General features: G+C 37.9%; 1 protein-coding gene and 1 long non-coding RNA gene across 2 annotated transcripts in view; one reads left to right on the forward strand and one right to left on the reverse strand.

Moving 5' to 3' along the window:
- Positions 1-20,652, forward strand: part of KCND2 (potassium voltage-gated channel subfamily D member 2) — a 533,766-nt gene extending 513,114 nt beyond the window's left edge. The window contains exons 2-6 of the mRNA XM_059711645.1: positions 148-310; positions 9,905-10,000; positions 12,421-12,513; positions 15,757-16,004; positions 18,013-20,652. Of these exons, the coding sequence (XP_059567628.1) occupies positions 148-310; positions 9,905-10,000; positions 12,421-12,513; positions 15,757-16,004; positions 18,013-18,190 (778 nt within the window). The 3' untranslated portion in view covers positions 18,191-20,652. The remainder of the gene's footprint in view (positions 1-147; positions 311-9,904; positions 10,001-12,420; positions 12,514-15,756; positions 16,005-18,012) is intronic.
- LOC132242689 (uncharacterized) overlaps positions 1-23,185 on the reverse strand; it is a 54,471-nt gene that overhangs the window by 30,533 nt on the left and 753 nt on the right. The window contains exon 2 of the long non-coding RNA XR_009454695.1: positions 16,031-16,102. This is a non-coding gene — a long non-coding RNA (uncharacterized LOC132242689). The remainder of the gene's footprint in view (positions 1-16,030; positions 16,103-23,185) is intronic.

Genomic DNA, 23,185 nt, shown 5'->3' on the forward strand with positions numbered 1-23,185 from the left:
AAGCCATGTATATTGTAGTCATGAATTAGAGATAAATTGCTCCAAAAAATCATTTGGCTTAAAGCAAAAAGATATTTTTATCAGGTGGAAATAACTTTCTGTGACTTAAAACTATATACATGTATTTTTTTTTCCTCTCTAACCCAGGTATGGTGACATGGTGCCAAAAACCATAGCAGGGAAGATTTTTGGATCCATCTGCTCGTTGAGTGGGGTCTTGGTCATTGCTCTACCCGTTCCAGTGATTGTATCCAACTTCAGTCGGATCTACCACCAAAATCAACGCGCAGACAAAAGGAGGGCACAAAAGGTGTGTATTCAGCCCTGTGTAACCGTGATTTAGCATCGTCCGCTTCTCATAATGAGCTTTAAAAACCTTCACTGGCTACTCAGTGTTCCAGATTTGGTCGATAGCTGCATCAGTCAGCACAGGCTGGTTATACTACAGCAAAAGGACATTAATATCTCAGTGGCTTAACACAACAAGCAATATTTCTCAATCATGCTACAAGTCAATTACCGGTCCAGTGATGGAAACTCTATCTTGACAGTGTACTTCTGCAATCATTTATGCAGAAGTAATTTCTGAATCACACACTGACTTTTAAAGCCTCCTACTGGAAGTGGGCCAGGTCACTTCTATCTCTATTGCATTAGCCAAAGCAATTCAAATAGCCATGTGTAACTTCAAAGTGGACAGGGAAATTCAATCCCACTGTGCAACTAGAGGCAGACAGAAAGAAATATGTGGCGAACAATACTGACAGTAGCAAAATCAAAGATGGATTCTTGGCAAATTTTATTAGAATCAGATTTCTAGATCTGATGCACCCAGTCTCTGTCCATCAGGGTTTAAGCTGGTGCCCGTAGACAAGGGCTGTTAAAGGGCACCAAAATGTGTCTTGGTTATTTTACAAAACTGACACAGGAGGAAGGAGAAATCTGATCACTTGTAGCTAAGTTCTATTCCTGGCCCAACTGTTTACTGTTTCTCTGGACTTCGCACCAGTTAATCAATCCCTCTCAGAGTAAGCAGGGTGCGTGCTCATCTGAAAAATGAGGAAAACAATGCCTACCTCACACTAAGGCCGAGGTAGGAATTGTTTATAGATTTATAAACATTTATATGCAAATGTTTATAAATATATATAAGCTTTTCATAATGTTAACAATTTAAACATTTACTAATGACTTACTATGTGCCAGATATTGGCTTAATGTTTTTCAAAAAATAATTCTTAAAATCTTACAAGTATAGGCATTAGTTACGAAAATAGTTTGTGGAATAAATTGAGAAATTCTGAGGTCACATACCTAATAAATTGGAGAACTGTCATTCAATTCAATGCAAGTCAATCTGGCTCCCACATTCATTAAACACAATGGTAGACTACCTCTCAGAAGAACTGACTAAATGTTAGTACACTTCCCTGACCCATTCTTTGTCAAAATAGTCACCTTCAGAGCCAGGGCCCTTTTTGCTTCGAAATAATTTTGGAAATCTTTTTTTGTAATTTTCTCAGAACTATAGTGCTAGATTTTCAGTATTCTTCACTTTTTTTAATAACCAAAAAACATGTATAACCATGACCAACCTGGGTACTGTGGTATAACCATACAATATCGTGAGAAATTTTTGTGCACCAGTTCATAATTGGATGTGTAGGTAATTCCAGAACAGGATTTTAAACATGCTTTTGAACAATGTCAGTCTCTTTGGTAAGTATAAAATCCTATAAAGTAACTCTTTGGAAAGTTCAAGTTAATCAGTACAGTCACATAGCATATTGTTCCGAGAACTTGTTCATGTCCATTGTCAGAGACCCTCTTCCTCTACAACAGAATCACTCTTTAAGCTTGATAGTTCCTTGCTTTACAGAATTCCCCTCCCCCTTTCACAAGTATCTAACCTTTAACTAATTATTGTAGAGAATAATAATAAAAGTTGTTCAGTTACCATGAATATGTAGAACTGATAATCCAGTACACAAGGTGGGTCTTAGAAAAAAAGGCACCCTCTGGACAATTAGAGTCTCACACAGGGCACAATTTTGGCTACAGGAGATGGAGGGATTTCCATCAGGAACTATGCATCTCAGCCCTGGCTCTGGCCACACTTTAAAAACTTTCTACTGGGCACACAGGGATAGTGTTTACAATAACAAAAATATTACAAAATCTTAGCTCCCCAGTACCCATCCATCTCCATTCTGGGAATTCCTTCTTTAATATAATAACTAACTATGAATATTTTTTTCATTGTCATAAAAAGCTACCTATATGAAAACTCTAGGAACTACAAATATGACTTTCAAATAAACCAATTTCAAAATACATGTACTTTTTTCAAACTTGGATATCTGTATGTAACAAGCAAATCAACAAAGAAAAATCTTATAATATTTTAGAAGCCTTTTAGCCTATAGAAATTTAAAATGCAAAAATGTTTAAATGTGATGTAAATAAGTGCACCAAATTGAAAAGCATGTTTTATGAATGCTTTTCGCTATCTTTAAAATATCTTCTATATTCTCCGTGTCTGCCATAAAGCAATAAATTTTGCATATCATGACTACTAGAAAAATTGGCTATCGAAAGCCAAGTATGATAACCTGGTGTAAATAGTCTGTAATCAGTAAACTAAACATAGCTCTCTAAGAAAGAGCAGTGGATATGGAACTAAATAAGTTGTGAGGGGATACTTCCTGTTTTCCTTCCCAGGAAAAAAACAAACAGAATAAATAGTCACTAGGCTAAGATATTTTAGATTCTTCTGGAACTAGATGATTTACAAATACCATAGGTATGCAAAAATAGCCATCTAATTCAGCCAAGCAAGGAGTCCAGTCCATTCAATAAAAAATCAGTCAAGTGGAATAATAAGTAATATTATAAAATGGTTTTGTAGACCAGATTTTGTGATGTTTGGTCCCTTTGCCAACTCCAAGCTCAAGAAAAAAAACATGAAATGTACACAATATGCATTTGAGAACATCCCCATCATCACTCAGGAATACTTTCTCTCTTCTAGGTTCTTCCCACTAGCAAGTACGCTTTTTGCTTTCACTACCTGTTCCCACCTTTTAAAGAGAATGCATGCATCATTTACCCCATTTCTATCAGCCCTTGATACATTCTTAATGAAACACTGACATGTGAGTGAAAACAGGTATCAACTGTAACATTTCTCCCCTACCTTCATTGTTAATTATACTTTAATATATTTATTTATTCGCTCCATTATTCAATAAAAATTTATTGAAGAATATATTAGCCAAAGTGAAGTGAAGTTGATACAATGACAGGTGGTAGGGTTGATATTTTGAAGCAAAGAGCTTATCCTGTTTTAAATTCAAATCACATCTCTTAATCATCTGCCTACTTACAAGGCTAACTGGTGAGTAATTGTCATGCATAATAGTAATTATAATTATAATTTAATAATGATAATAGCAACAACAACAATCCTCTCTAGAGTTTCTAGTATGCCCCAGGTTCTTTATACATGTTATTTATAATTTCACAATTAATTTGCAAAGGAAGTGTTATTATTTCTATTTTATAGATGACTTGCTCATGCTCACACACCTATTGATTAATATCTAAAACAAGAATCTTCTGACATTATTAGAACTATGAATCTTTAGGGATTTTCCGATAGATAATTCTAAATACAGTGAGAAGCTTGGTATCAATGAGCCAATTGAGGTACCAACCATGTGCAATGTAAGTGAATTATTTTTACTTTTTACATGAAGATGTTGACTTTCACACACAAAAAAAATATGCTATCAATATTCAGTATGCCATTTATCACATTCTACTATGGTGATTCTCAAATTTTAGATTCATTGGGATCCTACAACGCGTTTGTTAAAATACAAATTGCTGGACTCTACCCACAATGCATCTGATTTAGTGGTTTTGGAGGACAGCCTGAAAATTCGCATTTCCAGCGAGTTCCCAGGTGATGCTGATACTGCTGATCTGGGGACCACACTTTGAGACCCATTGCCTACACATTCAGCAATGTCCAAATTAAATAAAAATATGTAATTTTCTAGAATGTTTAAATGGCAAGAAATAACTCTTTGCTGGAATATGAAAATGATCACTTTTAAATTTTCCACTATTAATAAATATCCCTCATCCTTACCTCAAATCTCTGCAGATAACCTAATTTTATTATTTTTTTCTTATGTCTTGTTTTGTGCAGTTTAATAATCTATTGTCAACACATGTAAGAATCTATAGATTATATGCTTCTCAATATTCACTCTATATTTAATTCTTATCAAGTTGCTTACCTCTTTTCTTAATTCCCCATTCCATCCCAACACTACTTAATGTGGCCACCTGGTAAACTGATACTCAGGGTTCAAGACTTAATTCAACTACCACCCATTCTATGAAGATTTTTCTGAATGGTATGGACATCATTAGTTGCTTCTTCTCTTCTCCTACAATATATGCACACTCTATTATCATGTATTACACCCTATTCTCCCTCTTCTCCATTGTACTGAGTGCACTGCCCAATATCAAATAGGTATTTAATATTTGTGTAATGACTGAAAGAATGAACAGTGAAGTCTTGTTTGCCTTGACACGTCCTCCATTCCTACAGTAGGGTGGACATTACTAGGACCAATTAAAAATCATATTGGGAAGCCCAATTTTGTCTCTGATAACTGCCTACATCCTGTTTCAGTTCTACCCTCTTCCTACACCCAGTCTTTTTGTTGCTCTCTCATTCTACTGACCTTTCCTCGGAGCCTCCCAGCGTCCCTTCTCCTGACCTAAATCCCAGCCCAGCCTTCCAACAAGCTTCAGCGTTGGGAACCTGCCCCTTCTCCCACTGACTTACTTCCTCTTTCTTTTGTTATTATTTGGCTTGTCTCATTTCTAGGGGAGTGATTTTTCTTAACAAATGGGAAGATTCCAGTAAACTCCTTAAATTAAATTTTTTAAAAGCTCATAAAGCTTAATATGCTATCTCCACATGAGGCATGTTACTAAACCTTAATATGTTATCTCCATATGAGGCATTTCACTGAACCTTAAATGAAAGCTACAAGTGTAAGTAAAATTTCCCGGATAAAAGGTACAGGAAGTATGTGGTCTCTATTTGAGATGTAAGGAAGTGCCTCAGATTACAAGGGATAAAGCCTTCTGTCTCACAAGGCTGCCTAGGATGCCTTTGTATTTCAAAAGTGTTGAAAACACTTTGTGGTTTGGTAAGAAGAGGGTCTAATGTAATGTCTCTCAAAGTACATCATACCTCATTTAGAAGACAGAGCCCACGTAAGAAAGTCACTGTCTCAAGGGCCTGGGGCTTGTACATCTTTCTCTGACTGGCGTTCCAGACACTGCTCCAGAGGACGCATGGTGGAAAGTCTACATAATGCCATTTGGTGCAATTGACAAACAACCAACCTGCCCCAAACCCCTGCACACTAGCCTCTGAATGCTCCACAATGAAGGGTTCCACGTCAAATTAGTTCGAGAAAAATTTCATGCTATAGCTCCCTCTCTACTTCACAGTGAACATCCACAATGTGATCTTTTGAGAGAAATCCAACTTCGAAGAACCCTACTTAACCTCTCAGCATTTCCCAAACTTTCTTTATATTCATACATTAATTTATTTCAGAGAGGAGGGGGGAGGGAAAGTGGAATAGAAACATCAAGGATGAGAGGGAATTATTGATTGGCTGCCTCCTGCACACCCCCTTCTGGGGATCAAGCCTGAAACCTGGGCATGTGCGCTTACCCGGAATCAAACCTAGGACCCTTCAGTCTGCAGGCCGACGTCCTATCCACTGAGCCAAACTAGCTAGGGCTCCCACACTTTCTTGACCACAGAACCATTTTTGCTTCATTCGGTTGTAACCTATCACATGTACTAGTTTTATGAAATTAACTTTGAGAAACCCCCAAGTTTAAGGAATTAAGAAAAAAATAAATTTATGAAAAATTGGAATGCATAGGAAAAATGTGCTTATGAGACAATTTTTTTCCAGCACCATCAATATTTCTCAAGGCAGATTAGGAATTTGAAAATAACTGCAAAGCTATTTTTTATACTGACAATATGAGCCTTATTTTTAATTAAAATTTGGAAGCCTCCTATTTTTTATATAGGCTTAATATTTACTGAAATCTTGCTCTAACTTCCATAATATTTGCTAGTACTTGACCATACAAAGAAGTTGTATTTCCTACAGGGCTGGGAGCAGCAGGCTGGGAGGAGTACATTTCCTCTTACTAGTGAGCAGTACTCTTTTAACCTCCAATTACTCAGCCAGAGTTGCCAAGATTGTCATAATGAGTGGAACAGAAGTAAAGTGATTTTCTAAAATATCTTTGTAAAAGAATTTCTCTCAATTACCTACTGGAAACAAAGATATAATCACAGGTCATAAAGGGGCTAGCATTCAAGAGACATTTGGTGTGGTGCTCTATGAGAACAATTACACCAATTAACTCCAAATGAAAGATAATTGGTAATTGAAATTGAGATGGGAGGTGTGTGTTTTTTCTAACACAGCACATGACTTAGCAAAATGGTAATTCTGTCTCTAACATAACTGCTTCTTTTTTCCTAAGCTTTAGAACTACTTCTACTATAGTGGTTGCCACCATGTGTGTGCTTTCCATGAGAAAGATGTTTCATTTTCCTTTGCTGGACACTATTTTTGGTTAATTTCTATGTCTCCTTTATGAAAGATAAAATGTACCCTAATACTGCTGCTAAATGCAGATAGAATGGCATAGGTAAGACTAGTGACTTTGATAGAGTAACTATGATATATAATTAGTTACAATCAGTAGTTGCAGAAAAAGAGAGGGAGAGAGGAGAAGAAAGCAACGAAGAAAGGAAGGAACAAAGAAAGGAAGAACAAAAAAGGAAGAAACAAAAAAAAGGAAGAAATGAAGGAAGGAAAGGAGGAAGGAATAGAAGGAGGAAGGGAGGGAGGGAGGAAGGAAAGGAGGGGAAGGGAAAGGAAGAGAAAGAAAAAATGGCATTGACAGTTCCAGGGGACCAGTGAGACTTAGGGACTGAAATTCCAACAATAACCCCTTTCTGAAAATGAAATGTGTATTTAACTTACTTATTTCTAAATTTCTACCATCAATTCTAAGTCATTTCCAGGTGTGCTTGACACTTGCCATTGTTTTATTGAGTTTGGCCTGAAATCCTGGCTGAGCAGCATGGCCTTGAAGTTAAACATTTCTAACTTCCAACTTCATCGCGTAGTATTGTCTCAGTATTTTAAGTGATGTAAATGTTATACCATCAGCAAAGAGAAAAATTTGTCTGTTTTTCCCATCACATATAAGTGTGATCTTTCTGCAAAGTTTTATTTTAACCTGGAATCGGCACACAAGAAGAATAAACTCATGGAGGAGGAGAAAGGGAGTCAAGTTGAAGCCAGATGTTATCTTAATGTTATTTTGAGAACTTCAGACATCTCAGTGTTACTTCTAAATGCCGTGGTGAAGGGCCATCTTGGTGCTACAACTTTAGAAGAAGTTTGGTAAACACACACACACACACACACACACACACACATTTTGGCCCAGGAATACTTCTGCTTCTAGAAATTTGTCTTGCAGATAAGCTCAAATAAATGATGCTTCATTCATACAGTGGTATATTATACCTCCATAAGCAAATGAGGTAGATCGACACATGTAGATATGGAAGGAATTCCAAGCTGTAGTAAGTGAAAAGAGCTGAGTGTAAAATTGTGAAACGTATTCTCCCAATGTATACACACGTGCATGTACATACACTTGCTGTTGTATACCTAGAAAACCTCTAGAAGGCGAGATTCTCTAGAAATATTGTCAGTGGTTGACTCAGAAGCATAGGAGTAATGTAGCTCCAGGGTCCAGGGAGACTGACTTGATTTTCCTGCATGTTTGTAGTATTAAAGTTTTATCACATGTATATATTCATTTTCTATTTTTAAAATCTAGATAATTTTTTAATTGTTATTAAAAAGAATATTCCAGGGCTAAAAATCAAATGTGGTATTTTTTTGGGGGGGGCGGGGGGGGAGCGGGGAGGGTTGTGTAGAAAGGAGAAAAAGGGAGTCTTTATAGGATAATTTTACAAAAATGTTTTTAGCCAAGATATCCCAGTTGCTTCCTTACACACGAGTGCTAGATACACATCATATAAGTAGAACGGTCACCAGAAGATTGCTCTCCAGGAAGTGAAAATCAGACTCATTCCATGACAGCTGGAGCAGGTATACAACAGCAAGGAGAATGGAATCCTGGGAATCTGGCCACACAGTCAGTTTGCTCAATAATATCACTTGGGTGATCTCTCTGTCAATGTGAGCAATTCAACTGACCACCCAAAACCCTCTACATGGAAGAACATTGTCGATACATAAATGCTTTTAAAATTAAAAATAATAATGTTAGTCTCTCCAGCAAGGAACACTATGTTTATTTCAACAGATCTAAAGGTGAAACAGAAATGAGGTGAGCATGTTTTTGTGTGGACCTGTGACACAAAAAATTTAGTGGAAACATTTAGGGATTTTTCTGAGAAGCCCCCATTGTTCAGCATGGGTTCTATACTGGCCAATTTAGCAAACTGATTGCAAAAAAAAAAAAAAAAAAAAAAAGTTTATATTTGAAGGCACAGATGTTAACTAAATTTTGTTTTGTTTTGTTTTTAAGGGATGGAGGGAGGAAGAAAGGAAAAAAGGCAATTGGTGTCTGAAACTTAATTACCAATTTTTAAAAGGACATTAATTTAAATAAAAAAGAGTTGGCAGCTGGTTTGCTGGGTCTTTATTTCATTAAGTCACTCAGATTGGGATAAGTGAAGTGGGATAAGTGAAACTAGAAGTAATACAGCTAGCTATTTTTTCTCTTAACACTATTGACAGAAACAATAATGAAATAGCTTGATCTTACTGTAAAGACTTAATTACAATCTTTAAAATGCATAACCCAGCTCCAAAGTAGTTAATTGATCTTGCCCATATGTTAACTAAAATAAAGCGCTCATATTGTTACCAGACAGCTTCCGCCCTGGGTGCTGGCCCTGGACCTTTCACAGGCCAAGGACCTTTCACAGGTCAAGCAACCTACAGGCTCTTGACTCATTTGGGGAAAATTTCAAGACATGAGTCCAGGTGAAAGTAACAGTAAATTTATTAACATTTGGGACAGTGAGAAGGACCCCTGGAGATAGGATTGGGGGTAATATCAGGATGAGCTTCCACAGCCCATTGCCCCCCTGGCACCCTTGTTGGTACCCTTAGAACTTAGGATAGAAGGAACAGATACACGCCTGACGAAAGGGGGCATGGATGCGCTCAAAGATGCCTGTGCTGGGATCCTTTGTCCTGAATGTTTTACCTATTTTCTATAGGCCAGAATTTTAGAGGAGATCCCAGGGGAGGATCACCACAGAATATTCATTGGATTTCTGGGCGTGTTGTTTAATATGCTGATGTATTAAAATGAGTGTATAATGGAGAAGGGGTCATTTTCCAGTTAGTTTTGCCTGTATCTTGGATTAGTCTGGCTCTAATTGGTTTTGTTATCTACTTCCCTGACTGTAGTGATTTAAACCATCTGCTCTTAGGCATCTTTAGTTGGGGAGACAGGGTCTTATGATTTATTGCTGAGCCATTCTGGCAGTTTGTTCGGCCATTTGTCTCGGTTTCCTCATTCCACTTTCCAGGGAATGTTCCTAGTGTCTCAACCTGCCTCAATCTGATGAAAATTTAATTGTCAGTAATTACAAAAAGCTGGCATGTTTTTAAACATACGTATGCTGACATTGGAATTATACAAGGGTATATGCACTGTTTTAAGAAAACAATTCGTTGAGTATTAACAAGATATTCGTTTTCCTTCTCTTATATAGAAAGCCAGACTCGCCAGGATACGGGCAGCCAAAAGCGGAAGTGCAAATGCTTACATGCAAAGTAAACGGAATGGTTTGCTCAGTAATCAACTGCAGGTACCGTCAAGCACCTCACTGTTTTTAATGCTCAATTTGTTGATGTACTGTTGATTTATTTCTACTTAAGCATATAATTTTATTGTGGGTAATAATGAAAATGGCTACCGAAACAACGAAAGTGTCATTGGTTCAGTCCATGCCAGAGCTTACTCTAGCTTAGCCTTTGTCCCTGTCCAGCTAGTGCCTCTATTCCCTGCTGTGCTGCAGCTGGTGCTGCAGTACTGTATCCGGGCTTGCAGTTGGAGGCCCAGTTTGGAGCCCTCACTTGGAGCTCGCCTGGCTGATGGGCCTCAGGCAGCTCCTAGCCCACATGGCTGCTATGGAGAGAGAACACGTGAGCACATGAACCCACAAATGCGTGTTATGGAGCGGGGGTTGAGAGAAAGCTTGCCTTTGTTAAGCTTGGATTATATTATCTCAGGCTTGGGAAGGACCAAGTGCTCTTTCAAAACCAATTAATTTCCCAATTCCTTGCCGACTTGTTTTGGGTCCTCCTCCTAACCAATCCATTTCTTAAATCTTCTGGGGTTCTGTGTTCCTCACCCAATTGGATTATTTTCTCAGGCGAGGCTCTGCCCCTTATGTCCACCATCTTAGTTTTTATTGTGCATGCCTCATAATGGAATGACCTCCCCGCATCATTTGGCTTCTACTGAGCATGTGCCCAGCAGAGGAATTTCCCCTTTGTTGTTCAGTTACTTCCCGCCCACCACCCCCCCTCCTTAGTCTGGACAAGTGGGCTGGTTGTACCCTGGGGAGATTGGAAAGCTAGTCCTTCCACCCAACACAGGAAAGGGAGAGGTGTTGATCCCATTGGTGGGGTAGTGCCGTGTTCCCTTGGCGAGCCTGAAGCTGTCACTTCCAGACTTCATTAGGCTTATTGTCCAATTCAGCTACCTGGTTTATTAGGCGTGATGTCTGATTCAGCTGCCTAGTTGATTAGGCTTCTTAATGTCTGATTCCCTTTGCTCCCTTCCTTTATTAATATCTAGCTATTAATGCTCGCAATCTGAGAGCATGGCACACTCAGAGAGCCCAGATGCCCTCAGCCTTTTCACTTGCCTTGCCTTATGCATCTCTTCCACTTGGCTCTCCCTGAGTCACATTATATGCTTTTATAATAAACCGTTACTCTAGTAAGTAAAATGTTTCTTTGAGTTTTGTGAGCCGCTCTAGCAAACTAATCAAACTCAAGGAGCAGATTGTGGGAACCCCTGATTTATAGTCAGTTGGTCAGAAGCACAGGAAACTGTCCCACTTGCAATTGGCATCTAAAGTTCAAGGAGAGGTCACTAGAACCTCTAACCCAGTGGTTCTCAACCTTGGCTGCACATTAAAATCACCTGGGAATCTTTTTAAAATCCTGATTTCTGGGCCTCATCCTCGGGAAATTCTGTTTCTTTGTTATGGGCTGGGGCCACAACATTAGTAACAAAGAAACAGAATTTCCGGAGGATGGGGCCCAGAAATCAGGATTTTAAAAAGATTCCCAGGTGATTCTAATGTGCAGCCAAGGTTGAGAACCACTGCTCTAACTTATAGCCAGATGGTCAGAAGCCCAGGTGATCATTTAAGTTTGTAATTGGAATCTAAGGTGGGGAGAGGAGAGTGAAGGACAGTCTTGCAAGACTGAGCCCTCAACCTGTGCAATATGACGCTGTTTCCAGGTAGACAGAGTCCAACTTGAGCTGAACTGTAGGACACCACTAGTGCACAGACCATTTCACTGCTTGATGGTGTTGGGGCTAACCCCCACCACTTCAGATTGGGTTTAGAACCCTTTTCACATGGGAAAGGTAAAAAACGCTCAATGACTCAAATAGCTAATTATTTTTTATTTAAAAATTACTTATGTTCCTTAAAGTTTATATGAGTGGGAGTAGGGGATAGCATGATGTCTCCTGTTATTTTTTTTTTTGATGGGAGGGCACACCATCTAGTGTTATAAATATCACACAGTATGAAATACAATTTGAGAAACCACTTTTAGCTCAAAACTTTCCTTTAATATTTAGGATTCCAATAATCATTACTTACAAAATAGCTTTTATTTAGGTGAGCATAATGCCATTTCCAGGATTATCTAAGTATTAGATTAAATTTTATTACCCAAAAATAATGGCTGTCAGGTTTTCAAAGTCAAGCGGTAGTTGAAAGAGTAGAAGAGATTTAAATTTTCTGTTCAGGGAGGCAAGTCTGAAAAACCAGACTGCTAATTTGAAAAAAAAAAAATGTAAATAATGATTCTCAGACTTAAAAGCAACTGCCAGGCTGTGCCTTTCTGTCTAAAATAAATAATAATAAAATGCTGACATTTAATCTCAAGAAATAGGACGGCGCTCTCTGTGGCAATGTGCAGTTGAGGTTCTCATTGTTTGCAAATATGATAGAAAAGACTCTGTCTTCTGTGTTCACAGTCCTCTGAGGATGAGCAGGCCTTTGTCAGCAAATACAGCTCCAGCTTTGAAAGCCAGCACCACCACCTGCTTCACTGCTTGGAAAAGACCACGGTAAGGAACCGGCATCGCTGCCTGCCCCGGGCCTCACAGTCTCCCATTTGCTTTTGTGAATACTCAGTCCTCCTAGGAAGGACTTCACTGCCCGCGTCACTGGAAAATAGAGTAAAGGACAAAAACAGAAGAAATAAAACACGAAATTACTTCAAAAGACTGTTGTGACATTTCCATTTGGAAAGTGTTTGAGAGACTTATTAAAATGTTGTTATCCTTAGTGGCTATCCTCACTCTAGTCTAAAATACTAGTGTAATGTGGATGGAAAGTTGTTTTCCAATAGCCAACTGCAAGTCCTATAAAATATCATTTACCCTGCCCGGCCGGGGTTGATCAGTGGTTGAACATTGTCCCATGCACTAGGAGGTCAACAGTTCGATTCCTGGTCAGGGTACATGGCCAGGTTTTGAGTTCGATCCCCAGTAGGGGGCATGCAGGAGACAGACAATCGATGATGTTTCTCTCTCATCAATGTTTCTACCTCATTATCCCTCTCCCTTCTTCTCTCTGAAATCAATAAAAACATATTTTTCAATGTAATTTACCCTGATTTTGAAAATGCTAATTAAATAGAAAATATTAATGAAGTTCAAGTGTTCCTGACATCTGGATGAAGGGAATATCAATAGCAATAATACAAAATAAAGAATGACTAAATATAAGCATTTCTTCTTTTTTAATATATTTTTTATTGATTGCAGAAAAGAAGGGAGAGGGAGAGAGAGATAGAAACATCAATGATGAGAGAGAACCATTGATCGGCTGCCTATGCCCCCTACTGGGGTCTAGCCTGCAACCCGGACATGTGCCCTTCACTGGAATCAAACTTGGGACCCTTCAGTCCCCAGGCCGGAGGCTCTATCCACTGAGCCAAACTGGCTAGCGCAATATAAACATCTCTGTAATTCACAGGTATAATGAACACCTATAGTAAAATTATTTGTTCTCATAAGAAAAGAAATGGTGTTTAATCAGTGTCATGACCCTTTGGCTGAGAACTGAGTGTGCATTTCTCCATTTATAGGCTCCCAATTAGACTTCCTCTTTATAAAGTCATCCTCTCCCTAGCTGGCTTGTCAAAAGACGTCATAGTGCAGAATGAAACTTTCACCGTATTTGGATCAAGTCTTCTCACTCACTCACCAGAGATGCATATTTGTGTTCTCAATTCCAATAGATTGCCCATACATTTATTCATTTACTTTCATTTACCTATATAGTCATTCAACAAATATGCATGACTTGCCTACCATGAGCCAGACAGTGAGCCAAGACCTAAGATATGCCAGGAAGTCAGGTGTGGTCTCTACCCCCATCAATCTCTATGGGGGGAACAAACCACAGATATTCCTAGGGAAGAGCAGTGAGCAGCAGAGCAACAATGTAGGGGGCAAAGAGGATGGAACCAGAGGGTGCAGAATCAGACAAGGCTTTCTGGAGGAACCTGAGTTCAGACCCACAGGATGACTGAGAGCTAGTTAGGCAAAGAACGACAGGGGCTAAAAGGTGATATAACCCAAGGAAGGCTAGAACTTGCTGCAAGAGGACTTTGAGGGTGGTAGGAAGGAGAGAGTGTAGCATAGCACACGCGAAGACAGAAAGGCAGTGACTAGCTCATGCTAGATTTTTGAGGCACATGCAAAATTTTTATCTTCATCTCAACTGGAAAATTATTTGAGGGTTTAAACAGGGAAATTACAGGATTGTGGCTGCGTTTTAAACAAAAATATGGACAGGTCTATAATTTCCTAATGTAAACCTTTGACATATAAATAGTAACATTAATGACAGAATGTATTTATGACTATCTTTTCCTTTTCTTTCATTTTAATTTTTTTTTTTTACTTTTTTGCCACTTAGGGCTTTTTAAAGCAAACATTATTTAATACCAACCGATATAGTTTAAATTGAGCTGCCTATAAAAATATATGGTAACCAGCGACAGAATGACTTCTTCACTTCCAGTCACTGAGGAGACAAATTAGAACCTCATGCACTGTAACTTATATTATGTGTGCGAGATGTGCATTGCCAGAGAAGAAAACAGAGTTTAAATCCTTACTGAACTGTATTTTTTTTTAGAAATGTAATAGTTAACATAAAACTCTATCTTCTCTAAACATATTTTTCTCCGGACTTTCAACTGTAGAATGTTAAATTTCGTTTACTTCAAAATGCTTGTCTCAGCAAAGAAATGACAAAATGAGTAACTAAAACAATCTATTTCCTATTAGCCAGTGAATTGCTTCAATTGTTTTGCTAATGGTTAGGCTGAGAGATAGTTAAGTGGAATTCTGCATGTGCAAAGTCTCTCATTATAAGACTATTCCCACCAGCACAAAGAAAAAAATAGTAATTGAAGTCATTTTTTAGTAGCTTAGACCAAAAATATTTTCCTTTACACTACTGAGGTAAAAGTCTTCCATAAGCATTTTAGGAGACAATGCTTTGCATTAAATATTTTTAAAGCCAATTTTACACTGTGTTTTTCTAAGATGGAGAATATGAAATTATTTCCATCACTATTTGCTTCTTGGCTAGAACCCTAAACACAGGTAGAGATTCTGAACACACCTAGTGATATATCACAAAGATAAGAAAGGAGACCTGGAAAGTTCAGTGCTAACCCCTTCTGAGTCAGACATAAAGTGACACATTTTGCAGATAAATATATTGTATTTGTTTAATAAGTCATACATTTCTCTCCACTGAGAATTTTATAGGAAGATCTAAAGAAATGGGAAGTGTCCTAGGTACCTTATTTTCTAATTTAAAAATATTATCAATTCCATGTGAAACTATTTGATTTATATAACAGACAATCTAAGTTGGATTAAAATAGTCTCTCATAATTTCAATCTGTTTAAAAATAAGTCAATGTGAATTTACACATTTTTGTGCGTGTTATCTACATTCATTTTCAAGTTTTTTCTTTAGTTTATAATCTCCAGTTTAAATAAATAAATGATATTTCAAGATAAAGTTAGCTTACAAATAGATACTAAATCAGCCTTCCTCTGTCAATCTCAAGGTGTAACTAGAGAGATGTTATTTTCCCACAAATGCCAGTATTAGGTAGCTTTGATGTTCTAATCTTTATGAAAATGGTATTAGTGGTCAATTGGATAGTCTACATGTATGTGGACATTTTTTCAGTTTTAAAAATAAAACTATTCATTTGCTTTTTTAAAGTTAAAGTGTGTTTCTCCCTTTCTTCACATTTTTTTCCACCTATGGAACAGAATCACGAGTTTGTGGATGAACAAGTGTTTGAAGAAAGCTGCATGGAGGTTTCGACTGTTAATCGTCCTTCAAGTCATAGTCCTTCTCTCTCTTCACAACAAGGAGTCACCGGCACTTGCTGTTCACGACGACACAAAAAAACTTTCCGCATCCCAAGTGCCAATGTATCAGGAAGCCATCGAGGCAGTGTGCAAGAGCTCAGTACGATTCAGATCAGATGTGTGGAGAGAAACCCGCTATCTAACAGGTAGATTAATCTGTGTGGACACACACCTGTGCTGGTCCCTGGAGCATATCTCCAGCTGCAGTTGTGTTGCTACACGTGTGGCATCTAAATTCTAGTTCCTAGAGTTTAGAATGAGACAAGACTTAGACTGTAACAAGCAGGAAAATGGATCTACTGTAATATTCCTTGAGTCAGAGAGTAGTGGTAGTGATATTAAAAGAGCAGAGAAAAGATAAGGCAGGCAGGCAACCACAAATATATTTCTACCTCTTCAGTTCCACAGCTGTTTCCTATTTGAACAGACACTCCAAACCCAGGAGCCCCAGAGGCAAAAACAAATCGCCTGAATTGATAGTTAACACTGCTGAAAGAGACCAGTGAAACTGACATTAATGTGATTAAAAAGTATTCAACAGCATCTTTAAATAAATCAGTAGTCACTGTGACAGTGAAAACTGGAAACTATCTCTACACAAATCTTTTGAACCAGTACACAATTTTGATCAAAAAAAGTATTGTGGCCACAATAAACACAAAAATCAATCCAATTCAAAGCAAGATAAGTGAAATGCTAAAATGGTATGTTTAGTGAGTTTATGGACCACTGAAGTGAAATTTTTCCATTGGTGTTTTCCTTTCGTTTCTCTTTATTCCCTTGTTTTTACAAGTCATTAAAAAATCAATTTGGCCCAAATAATTTTACTTTGTTCTTCAAATTAAGTAGCTTTTCTTTTTAGATTAAAAACCATTAATTCAGTGCCATTTCTTTGGTGGTATCCAATAATCTTTGTGGAAAACCTGGATGAGATTCTGAATTCGGGTTATGTTGATTTACATCAATCAGATATCTCTGGAATCAGAATATTAAATGTTGGAGCAATGAAAGATTTCTATCTCAAAAATATTCTACCACTCCGATGTAGAAAATGGAGAAGTGTTTAGGAAGAATTTTTTAGGCCATATACATTTAAATCAAGTTTTCCATGAAAATAAAATAGTTTGAAGTTCCCATGTATGCCCTCCTTTCTCCTTTCTCCCTCCCCCCTCACCACTTAGAGTATAAAACTCATGCAAGAATACCACTTGGGAAAGCCTTTAAGTATTATTAATGGCTAACTTTTGGGGGTTCTTAACATTTGGGTGTTACTAAGTTGAAAACTTTAAGCGCACCCTATATCCCAAAGGGACAAGATAGTGAAATGATGCTGTGGTCAAATAATTGAGGTATATCTACAGTATATATCCCTTTCATAATGGTATCTCAAAATTCTCAGAAATTCTGTCTTAAAGAAAACTATTTTATTTTGCTCAACTCAGTGTTTCAAAAACATACCTGATCCTGTTTCTTACATTTTTATATAACATTTGTTTGTAAAACACTGATGGAATCAAATTTAGCTGGTTTTTACACATTCATTTATGATTAGGGACCTGACTAATGTTCACTTTAACATACAGAGTGGGGTAAACATAGGTTTGTAGTTGTATGTGAAACAGAGTTTCATTATTATTTACATTATTATTTATTAACGAGAGGCCTGGTGCACAAATTCATGCACAGGTGGGGTCTCTCGGCCTGGCCAGCCATCAGGGCTGATTGGGGCCGTCTTGCCCAGTCCCAATGGGGCCATCAAGGCCAGTGGGCCAAGAGGAGGGACCATGGGAGGTTGGATGTGGGAGTGCACTGACCACCAGGGGGCAGCTCCTACATTGAGAGTCTGCCCCCTGGTGCTCAGTGCACATCATAGCAACCAGTTGACCATTTGTTTGACCAGTCCTAATGGTCGCTTAGGCTTTTATATATAGAGAGAGAGATTCTTGTATTATTTTTCATGGGAAAAACTGTAGACCTACTTTTGCCCACCTTGTATGTTAAGGTTTGGTGCTTCCTTTCTTAAAATTACTGTGATTATTCTTAGAGATTTAAAAAGTCACTTATAAACCTGACTTCCTATACACCTATATTGAAGGCAAAAACATTTTTAAGTAAACAACTTACCTTCTTAAATCTATTTTCTTCCCTCATCAGCCGATCCAGTTTAAATGCCAAAATGGAAGAATGTGTTAAACTAAACTGTGAACAACCTTATGTGACTACAGCAATAATAAGCATCCCAACACCTCCAGTAACCACTCCCGAAGGCGATGACAGGCCAGAGTCTCCCGAGTACTCAGGCGGAAACATTGTCAGAGTGTCTGCTTTGTAGACAGTTGGAATCAGCTCCAGGGGAAGTTGAGCCCTGGCTGTGGAGAGAATTCCAATGCGGAAGAAAGAAGACAAGGTACACGTTTTGCAGCTGAAAACGGCGAAGCAAGGAGGTTGGTAGTGACACAAAAACAAAGCCTCCAAACCAGAGGATGGAAATAAAACCACCAAATGGCATTTCTGTAGAGTTTGACCTGTTGTACCGAGGAAGAGCCTGTGGTCCTTTGGCTTTGTGAATGAGCACAATGAAATGCCGCCCATTGATGCTTCTTATGACCAGAACTCTTTTATAATAAAATAAAATAAATCTTTGAACCTAATGTTTCAGTTGAATGCAAAACAAAAAAAAAATATGGAAAACATTTTGATAAAAATATTTCCTGTTAAAACCATGAACATTGGCTATGATGAAGATTATTGCATATTGAAAAATTCACGCAACACATTTGTATTAACTGAAGGAAACCATCATAATGCATGCTAGGATTCTTTGGAGTAGTGATCTCAGTTTCCTTATGTTGTCTTCAGAATAGGCATGATAAACTATAAATGTAGAGAGGGGGAATTTCTGTGCACTTACTACAAGCTGGATGCTCATGTCCCGTGGTGGGCTGTGCAAATAAACTCCTATTGGAACTGCAGCATTGCTCACGGGGATGCTCCATAATAAATCTAAAGTGTGCAGACAGTGCGGTATTATAATTTTACCTTGCACCTAGATACTGTTACAACTGCAATAATTCATAATACACCTGTTGTATCAGGAATCGGGATTTTTGTTGTGAGACTTTCCAGATTTTCATAAATTCTGTAAGAGCCACATTCATAGGAAAACGTCTAGTGTGGCCAGGTTTTAGATAACTTTTTAATCCCAAACTCTTGTGTCATACATGTTTCTCAGCAATATTCTTTGATCCACCTTGTCCCCATGACAGTGCATTTCTTGTTCCTGTGCTAACGTTTCTTTTGGGTTTATTGTCATCAACTGGACTAACGTTTTGTAGTTCAATGGACTTTCCTACTTTTGTATTCCCCAGCAAATCATCTTGTAAGTCTATTATCATCAACAATCCTCTCGTCAAAAATTAGCAAAAAGGAGTTCACATCCATGAATTATTTCTAACCTCTTTGCTGTCATGGAAAAGCCCAATTATTGGATATACCACTGTATGTTTTATACAAGGAGTTGGCTGGGACTATTATCACCGGATCAATGATCCCAGAATCTCACTTGATGTATTATTTATTTTGCTTTAGATCTAGAATAAATTTTGAGAATAACTCATGTGAATTGAAATGCAGAGATAAACTGAAGTGCTTTATGTAACAATTTTTGATGAAAAGCACGCTTTCTATGCCCCTGGAAAGGCAACCCAAGTTTATCTCAGAAAGGTTCCTGTATAAGGCAAGGAGTCATTTTCTCCACTAATTCAGGAGGGCAGGAGTTTGATGATGCAAAGTTGATCTCTATGTACATTTCAGTAAAAAGTCTCGATACTTTTTCACCTTTAAAATATATCAGCAGACCTGTCTGCACGTGACAGTGTAAAAATGTTTTATGTCAAATGAAAAGTTTTGTTCATTTCAAACCACCAGTGTTAAGGAATAAAGCTTAGCTTCCATACATGGAAAGAATTAATAATTATCCCTCTACTGTAGAGATTTTTAAATGCTTATCATAATTTATCATAAAAAGGAATTAATCCAACTATTTTGAGTGAAGCCAGAGGTTCTTGCTTCCCATTTCTAGAACTGCTTCTAGAATAATGCTGTGCACACGGTAGATTTTAATAAGCATTTGCTGAGTGAAATGAAGACAAACTTCTCTCTCTCTCTCGGGAAGAATTGCCTTTATTTCTAGAATGTCTTTTAAAAAGCTACTAACCTTCCTGGAGTGTGAATACTAACGATTATATTAACACCTGCCTCATGCCACTTTATGCTTCTAGAGCAAATATATAGTGACACTTCTTTGATGGCATTTGTTGAAAATCTTTTTAAAAAGTAGACTAAAGAAACCACCATCGAGAATACATAGGTCTTTTGATTCCCAACGAGAAGTTCTATTTTCGTGTTCTGAATGTTACATTTAAAAAATGCAGTTAAGTTCGATTATTTCAGTTAACAATTCTGCCTCCTTTTCAGCTTATCATTTATCCCAAACTATTACTTTGTTTAGACTTTCTGGAAAAGAAAAAGAAACTTTTTGGTGTTTCAGGTGATTTAAAAATATACTGTGCCGGTGGTGAATGACTCTTGATGACTGTGTTAAGTGCATCTGTATTGTAAGTGAAATGTAATTATTTCTGTGTGCCATATGGAGTAACCAAGGCCATTGTTTTGGGCAATTTGGTTTGAAACTCATATGTCTTTATTTTAAAGGGTAGCCTAATATCTGCATTATGCTGGAAAAGTAGACCTTTGGAGAATACTTAAATAAAACATGTGCATGCTTGAACAGGATCACACGGCTGGCTGTTGCCCTTTTTTTCTTGGACTTCCTTCTTTTCCAAAATCTAGAACATGCCACACTCCTAGTGCGTATCTAGGAGAACTCTGTAACATGTGCTCCAAGAACCCATCTATTGTAGCAGTTAGATCTAGTCTAAACCAGCGGAGAGAGTAGTTCTGCCAACAATGGGAAGTTAAGCAGAGCCTCGTTAACATCATTTAAAGATAAAAGAGTGTCACTGCTTTCAGTGGTCGTTTTTGGAAATATCTTGGCAACTCCAACTCCATAGCTACTAATTATGATAATTTAATTTTGTTGCAAGATTTTATTGGTCATTAAAAAAAGATGTAGTAGAGTTAAAACCAGTGGTGTGTCATACATGATACTATCAAATAGAGTGCTCTCTGCAGGCTGTGACCCACAGTTTATTAGCCTGTACCCCGCATGCCACCGGCTTCTTGCACAGTGTGGGCCAGAGAGAAAGCTGCTGCCTGAACCTTATAAACTCTTTGACCTCCACTACTTGAGTTAAGCAAAGAGCCGTTCTGAGGTAGTAACTTTGGCCAGAATTCAATAGATTCTTGGTCAAAGAATCTTTTCTAAGAAAACGGACGGTGATTTATTTGTTTGTTTATATGTGTCGTGTATCTCTCTGAGGATACACTGAGTGGACAGATTATTATGACCACCTAATGTTTGTAAGCAAATTAGCTATAATTTCCCCCTGAAGTTGCTAGAGGGCCAGATCATTATAAATGTCTGACTAGCACAACATACCTAAGTATCATTGCTGATCAAGTTCATCCTATCATGTTGATGGCGTATCCCAATGGAGATGGCTTCTTCCAACAAGACAATGCGCCATGCCACGGTGCTCGTATTGTGCAGGAGTGGTTTCAAGAACATGAGGGAGACTTTACCTTGCTTGGGTGGCCCCCACAATCACCAGATCTCAATCCAATGGAGCATTTGTGGGACGAAGTTAAAAGAGCCATCAGGCAGCTGGTTCCACAACCATCAAATCTCACAGAACTGGACAGTGCTATTCATCAGGCATGGTGTCAGATTCCTCACATCACCTTTCAACATCTCATAGAGTCTATGCCAAGAAGAATTGCCGCAGTATTGAAGGCAAAAGGTGACCCTACGAAGTACTGATGGGGTGGTCATAATAATCTGGCCACTCAGTGTATATATAATATATATACACATACTCATAGGTTTTATTCATTTTTTAAAATATGCACATACCGATGGTTGATGGCTTCTGTCCAGTAAGGGACAAAAAGTTAAAAAAAAATGTTAAGAGATAATTAGGAGAACAAAACAGAATAAATCATTTAGTAAAGGCAGTGATTTTAACTAGTGGCCCTTCTGTTGGATAGTCTATTTTTTTCTTTATTAATTCCTTTTCTGATGGGCTTTGATTTATTGAGATGTCAATCTTGCGTTAAAAGGGTTCAATATACCTCCCTATTCCTTCAACTTAGCTACAATGTGGACCTGCAAAGAGCCTCCAGAGAGTTATATCAATGTCTGCCAGCAACAGTGCTCAAAAGAATAAAAAATGGTTCTTTTTATCAAATAAATTGACTCCTCAGAGATTCATAAGAAAGGCATCTCATCTTCCTAGGGTGTTAATAGCTGCTTATTTTATTAACTCACAGATACAAAAAAGGGTTATTGCTCTGTACTATTTAAACTTCACCAGAATTTTTAACACAATTGTGCAGACACACTCTATTTAAAAAAAAAAAGTTTAAATTTCTATCTACCTGGGCTGGTTGTATTTAGGGTGGCAAAACATTCTCTAAAGAGAAAGATTTTTTACTTGTAAAAAAATAATTACTTTTTTGGAATTATTATTTTTGAATAGCACATTTGCCTAAGATAATCTTATAATACTAGAGGCCCAATGCACGAAATTCCTGCAAGAGCAGGCCTTCCTTCCCCCAGCTGCCGGCACCGGCTTCTCTCTGGCACCTGCGACCCAGGCTTCCCTCGCAGCCCTGACTTCATCCGGAAGGATGTCTGGTCTAATTAGCATATTCCACTTTTATTATTATAGATATTTATTGCAAAAAGTTTTTAGTGTAAACAATATTAAATCCATCTTGTACCTTCTAAACCTTTGCTATCTACTGCCTGCCTTACTTTTTCCTTTCTTTCTCTAGAGCACTAGTCATTCTTTTATTAGCTTATTCTCCCTCTTTCCCTAATCATAGTATTTTTTCCTCTGGTTATTCTATGGAAAACCAATAAATGACTCAAATCCTTGAGCATGTAGGTTGTGCCAGACATTGCATTAGGTGGTAGAGCAGCGGTTCTCAACCTGTGGGTCGCGACCCCTTTGGGGGTCGAACGACCCTTTCACAGGGGTCGCCTAAGACCATCGGAAAACACATATAATTACAGATTGTTTTGTGATTAATCACTATGCTTTAATTATGTTCAACTTGTAACAATGAAATTGGGGGTCACCACAACATGAGGAACTGTATTAAAGGGTCGCAGCATTAGGAAGGTTGAGAACCACTGTGCTAG

Source organism: Myotis daubentonii, chromosome 10, assembly GCF_963259705.1.
Source record: "Myotis daubentonii chromosome 10, mMyoDau2.1, whole genome shotgun sequence".
NCBI lineage: Eukaryota > Metazoa > Chordata > Mammalia > Chiroptera > Vespertilionidae > Myotis > Myotis daubentonii.